The sequence below is a fragment of the Notothenia coriiceps genome, unplaced genomic scaffold (assembly GCF_000735185.1).
Source record: "Notothenia coriiceps isolate Sejong01 unplaced genomic scaffold, NC01 NC01_scaffold00037246, whole genome shotgun sequence".
Taxonomy (NCBI): domain Eukaryota; kingdom Metazoa; phylum Chordata; class Actinopteri; order Perciformes; family Nototheniidae; genus Notothenia; species Notothenia coriiceps.
In genome coordinates this window covers 13010734-13017196 of record NW_011369947.1, presented here as the reverse complement: position 1 = coordinate 13017196, position 6463 = coordinate 13010734, and the positions used below count along the sequence as shown (strand labels likewise).

Sequence of the window (6463 nt, the reverse complement as noted above, 5' to 3'; positions counted from 1 at the left end):
GCTAAAGGTTCACTATTAGCATTACTTAGATGCATCGTCTAGAGCAGGGGTGCCCAACCAGTCGGTCGCGATCGACTGGTTGGGCAGATGCCCAACCAGTCGATCGCGAGATGTGTCTAAAAATAGAACAACAATATTCAGTTTTATCGTTAATGTGCTATAACATAATCTTCCTGTGCCAGAATAATGCACTTGAATGCATCAGAGCTTTGTGATTGGTGTGACCCCATGTGTCGGGCGTGGCTGGTGGCCAGTGGGCACTAGTTCGCTGACGTTGTCCGTGGCAACAGGAGTGACAGTCCGCACACACAAGACCGCAATTATGGCAGAATCAAAAAAGCCCAAAATATATAATTTTCACTCCGAGTGGGAGGAAGATTATTGTTGTATCTATTCCAATTCAAAGTCCATCTGTCTCATCTGCAATGCGAGCGTGGCTTTATCGAAGAAGGGTAATTTCGGAGCGGCATTTCAAAACAGTGCACAGAGGGACCTGAAAGAACAGCTAAATGCACAGCAGTCCATTTTCACCAGGCCCAACAACAAGAGCAAGGCTGCTACCATAGCATCTTATCGTGTCAGTCACGTTCTTGAGAAACACATGAAGTCTTTCAAAGACGGCGAAGTTGTGAAAGAAGCATTCCTGGAGGCTGCCGACGCGCTTTTTGGGGACAGTAAAAATAACAGTAGCATTTCAACAGGTTTTTGATATAATAAAAACTCAAGTTAGATACCGTTATTAATCAGCTGTAAGTTTGAGTTTGTTTGAACTTATTCATTATAATTATTGTACAAAATGGTATAAGAATGCAAACATTAAGATCTGTTCTGTTTAAATTGATTATAGTCTATTATCAATTCAGGTTAAGAAACTAGTGTTGCTTGCATCCTATTTTAAAGGCATTTCTTTTTATACTCTACTAAAATGCAACAAAAAAAGGGTTTGATTCTATTAATTTTGTCTTTTTATTGCACTTTGGCAGCAGATTCCTGTGTAGCTTCAGATCTGAGTTGTCTTATTAGTAAGCCTAGTTTATACTTTTGTAGCAACACTATTTGTATATAATGGCAAAGAAAGGGTTCAGAGTCTTTTCTTTTTTTCCTGTGTCCTATGTGGCAGCACTGTTCAATGTTTCTTGAACACATTACCCACTGTAGTTTGTGACGTGTGAATAAACTCCAACTCTGTATCAACAACACTGTTGTGTAACTTCAGTTAAATACTTGTATGTGTGTAGATTAGAAAGAGGTAAGATAAAGGATCTGCAGTATTTTATGAAGTGTTAATCGTACAAAGGTCAGTTTTATTCAAGTAGAAGTGTGTATTTACCTGGTAATAGGCTGTCAGTAATGGCTACGCCTCTCTATTTGGACTGGTCGATCTCGGCAGACTGGCAACTTTAAAAGTAGCTCTCGGTTCAAAAAAGGTTGGGCACCCCTGCCGACAAGTCATTGATTTCTTATTTTCCGTGCAGCCATTTGTTTCAGTCCATTCAACAACCGGTTAAAGGGAATATAATAAACCTGCTTGTGATGTATAATCCATGAGAGTGTAGATATTTCTTACAAAGACTGAGTCACTGCTGCATCAAACCGTCTGTGGTTTGAATTGTCTTTAGACTTGTCTGTGTGTTCATGCTTCAGCAGCTGAGACATGTTGGGTTGCAGTCAGAAAGTGAATGTTATCTTTACATCGAACACAGACAGCATATGAAGTCAGTCTCTCTAATCCAACCTTTTATAAACTGACGCTCAGTCCATGGGAGGAGATTAGTGCCAGCAGATAATGCATTTGAATCACATTGATATGAAATTGTCGACCTCGTATTGAACTGTTAAATTAACGTTAACTGATGAGACACTTCAGTGTCTTGAAAGTTAATTTGATTTTCTAGTTAAGTTAATTAAAGGTTTGATTCCAGTTGATGTAAATGTGGACTCAGCGCTCTGTGCATCGGGGACTCCCTGAGTGCCTCCACCAGCACGGGATGACCCCGTTTAGTAGATTGAATAATGACAATGGATTTCATAGTGGATAAAAGACATTTGAAAGAAAAGATTATTTTGAACTAATTGATGAATTTCTTTGCTAGATGTTCAAATGTATGCAGTCCAGATGCTTTTCTAGTAGTGTTTAGTAAATGCTGGTATATGAAAGCAACATACTTTCTTTAAGCTTTAAGTATCAAGCTGTGAAACTCGCTCAGTGTTGTGAGTAAAATTAGGAGAATATTAAACCTCAGAGGGATACTGAAACAAAAACAGAGCTGCTCCCATGAACATGTTCTCCTGGGCTTTTTAATTTATGTTAGATGTTTTTAATGAGGAAAAATGCTACCACTGATATTTACATACAGTAAAAGCTGAAACAAATGATGGTTCAGTATTCAATCGGACACATTTAGATAAAATGACCTTGGGTAATGTGAAAGGCGTTTCTTGTAGTAATTAAAGTAAGAAGTTACTTAGTTAAAATTACAAAAACATTATTATCGTATCAAGAGTACACACACACACAAACACACACACACACACACACACACACACACACACACACACACACACACACACACACACACACGCAGTATACAGTGTTGTATAATGATACATTTAATATTATTTCGCTTTTATTACTTACACATACATATAAGAAAATGTAGGGTTGTAGTTAGACAATTTGGAAATTCTTGTGTTACAGGAGCAGCAATATATGTTATTCATAAGTATAGACATAATAAAAAATAAAAAGAAACAGCACATTTTTAAATATAAACATATCTGCAGTAGAAAAACATATATCACAAATAATACACAATATAAAATATTCCAAATAAAAATTATCTATAAAATAACAAGCAAGCCCCCCGCAGTAACAGAAATATCGATTAATACTCCAGAGCAGAGACATAGCAGTAGAAGGTGATATGCAAATTGAGTGCTAAAAGCATGTAAACAGTGACTCATAACTATTTGTGTCAAATAAATAGGTTGTGAAGTGGAGTAAACATTATAAAACATACAGTAGAAGAATTAAGTTAAGAGTTAATAGACAGTGAATAATTCATTTACTTTGGACAGGCAACACACATGACTCCAATGCTACCTTTAAAAGGTTAAAGGGCAAGTCTGTGCATTGTTTTCCAGAAATGTTTACTGACACATGCATATGCCTGCAAACCAAAAGTTGATGTAATGACAATAAAGCGCTGTTTAAAGTAATGTCTCTTACTTTATCTTTGACCCTTTGGCCCGTCAGAGGACAGGATGCTGACGGCGGCAGATGTCCAGAGCTTTTCTAACGGAGTGGGCCGCCACTGGAAGCTGGTGGGGCGAGCGCTGGGGAAGAGCTGCCGGGCGCTGAAGAGTCCCGCCATCGACAACCTGGCCTACGAGTACGAGAGAGAAGGGCTGTATGAGCAAGCCTATCAGCTGCTCAGCCGCTTCATCCAGGCGGAGGGGAGAGCGGCCAAGCTCAGCCAGCTGGTCCGAGCACTGGAGGACTGCAAACTCACCAGCCTGGCTGAAAATATTCTGGACATTCAGCCACGAGAGTAAATCTGTGTGCTGCAGTTACAAGTCGAGAAAACTGAGGGGTGACAGGTCCTCTCTGCACGAGGAGGCGCTGACTCTGCTTTGATATACAGTGTGTTTGTTCTTGACTGACTGCCTGTTATTCAATCATTCCCAAGTGTGTGTGTGAGAGTGTGTGTGTGTGTGTGTGTGTGCATGTGTGGGTGTGGGTGTGTGTGTGTTTCAGACAGGATACCAACACCTCTGTGAGAATTGATCCAAATCTTTATTTGCTTTTTCAATAATTAGTTTTTTTAATTTAGACTAAATGATCTGTCATCACTGTTTGAATGTACTTTGCTGTCATGAGTTTAATGCACTGTTCCAAACTATTTTTCTCTGCTTTAAAGTCAATTCACAGAGGAAACAATCCAAAACTGAAGCTTGGTGATTTTTTTTTAGAAAATGGGTGCGTACAAATTAAATGGTTGTAAAAAAAAAAAACTTTAAAAAAATGGTCATGTTTCTGTTTGATGCATTAGTGTAATTAAAACTGAAAATATAATTTTGTCAAAATTCCCTCAGGTATAATTTAGTGTTAATCCTAACTCCCTGTCACACACACACACACGCACACGCACACACGCAGAAGCTCATATGATTAAACTGTGCTGATCACTTATGTTGTTGCTGAATGTGTGTGCTCGTGTTGTAGGAGCTTCAGGGCAAAGAGGTGGAGGTTGGTTAGTGTGTGTGTGTGTGTGTGTGTGTGTGTGTGTGTGTGTGTGTGTGTGTGTGTGTGTGTGTGTGTGTGTGTGTGTGTGTGTGTGTGTGTGTGTGTGTGTGTGTAGTGAGTGAGTGAGTGAGTGAGTGAGTGAGAGAGAGAGAGAGTTTGTGTGATTATGTGTGTGTGTTTGTGTGCGTGTTGGACGTTGTATCTCAGAAGAAATTCACTGATGGATGAAGTCTCTTCAGGTTGAGCTCTTCTGCTGGTTTCTATTCAGGGTCCACTATAAAAGCCCAACCCCCCTTTTTACTCCACTTGACCATCCATCCAGATGTGATGTGTGGATTAGAAGCTTTTATCACACACAAACACTCCTTACTGCTATATGGTAAAGCCACATCCCCCAACATAGGCCGCTTTATAAGTTATGATAAATCCACACGCCTCACTGTATGTCTGCTGTTATCAGGAGGTTATGTCCTCGGTAATATTCATGACATATAGACGTGTTTACACACATTAGAGCTGTCAGATATCAGATTTTCACTGCACTATTATTGTGGCTAAAGTCATTCATGATATTCACATAATTGAGATGAAAAAAATGCATCTAGTCAAAATGTATCTTTAACTTTGTCTATTTAGCATTTGTCTCTTTTTATGTAAGGAGATCGAGTCTGTAAACAAAAAAAGGTCCACAAAAAGAACAACTGCACTCCCACAATTGATACGAATTATACTTGGTTTCATTATTCGTTATAATAACCTCGTTAATTTAATATTAAATAATAATTCTCTGAATGGAGCCATTCTTTTGACACCTATAAAGATATTTTGCTGATAATACTTTGAATCTTATTTACTTTTACTTGTGTACTTTACTTAAGCAGGCCTACAGTTTGAGGAACTGGTGCGTTAAGTATTTCCATTTTATTCTGCTTTATCCTTCCACTCTCCTGCATTAATTTAACATCTGTTACTTTGCAGATCAAGCTATTATAAACAAAACATATGATGATAAAATGAAATATAAAGATATACGCAGTATCAGTTCTTTTACCTTTGATACTTAAAGTTCATTCTACTGGTTGAACATACTTTAGTATTTAGTATTACTTAGGAAAATGAATGAAACCTTCCCCATTTGTTTTTACTACTACTGTAAAGCTAAATACAAATGATTCCCCAGAAGAAAAGCTCTTTTGATTTAATTTATGACTAAATACTTGTGACTCATTGTTAATGGGTAAAACATATATTGATTTTGATGACCCAGTGGTTTTGATAAACATCGATACCATGCACGATTGACCTTTATTGAGTAAAGATTCACCTTGTATTTTTGTACTGTATATCTTTTCTACAATAGATCATCTGACTATTTTACTATACACTAATAACTAACTAAAAAACTAAAACACAAACCAGTTTATCTTCGTTGAACCCTGTCATTGTCATTGCAATGTAAATATGGATAGTGTACAATAAATAAATGCAAATTTCCATCTGTTGACATGAAACGATATGAAAACGATCATTTCAAATGAATTAAAAGCCTGCACCTACTGTATATGACATACAAAAACGTAATGACAACATGACTGTATTTCAACCATTTTTTAAACATTAGTTTTAAAGTGGCTTGTTACATCTTTTTTTTAACAAGGGTGTTATTATTTTTTAACAATTGAGGCTAAAAACCAAGACAAAACCCAGTTATAATATGGGATGGGCACATCAAATTTGGGAAGTAAATTTGATTGTTGTAGTTATGTGTCATGAAAATGTTATGACATTATTGAAATCATTCTTTTTAACTATATGGCTCAAGTCAAAGCACAGTTCTGCAACAGTATCACAAATGGTATTGTCAGATGATTCTTTCANNNGGGGCACAGGTGGGTCCAACCTCTAACACTGGCCCCCTGCTGCCGCCCCCTAGAACCGCCCAATGCAATTTGTATAGCATTACATCCGTGTCTAATACGGTGATATTGGTATTTATTTAGGCGTTTTAATTTCAACAAAAGCACATTTTGCACTAATAGCAAGAGACAAGAGGGCAGCATTTGCCATTAAACTCTTTCATTTGAATAATCTGCTATACAGGACGTGATTAAAACCCCGGCTGCTCTGACGTAAGCGTTTAGGTGAGTCTCGCGCAGCCTGCACTGATTCCCTTCGTCTTCTTCCTCTCCTCTCGTGCCCCCCCCCCCTCCTCCCCCC

General features: G+C 38.0%; 1 protein-coding gene across 2 annotated transcripts in view; it reads left to right on the top strand.

Moving 5' to 3' along the window:
• The window catches only part of tradd (tnfrsf1a-associated via death domain), a 14710-nt gene extending 10692 nt beyond the window's left edge, over positions 1 to 4018 (top strand). For both annotated transcript variants that reach the window (XM_010794841.1, XM_010794842.1), the window contains exon 5: positions 3257 to 4018. In XM_010794841.1, coding sequence (XP_010793143.1) covers positions 3257 to 3555 — 299 coding nt within the window. In that variant the 3' untranslated portion in view covers positions 3556 to 4018. The remainder of the gene's footprint in view (positions 1 to 3256) is intronic.
• The last annotated feature ends 2445 nt before the right edge of the window (positions 4019 to 6463 follow it).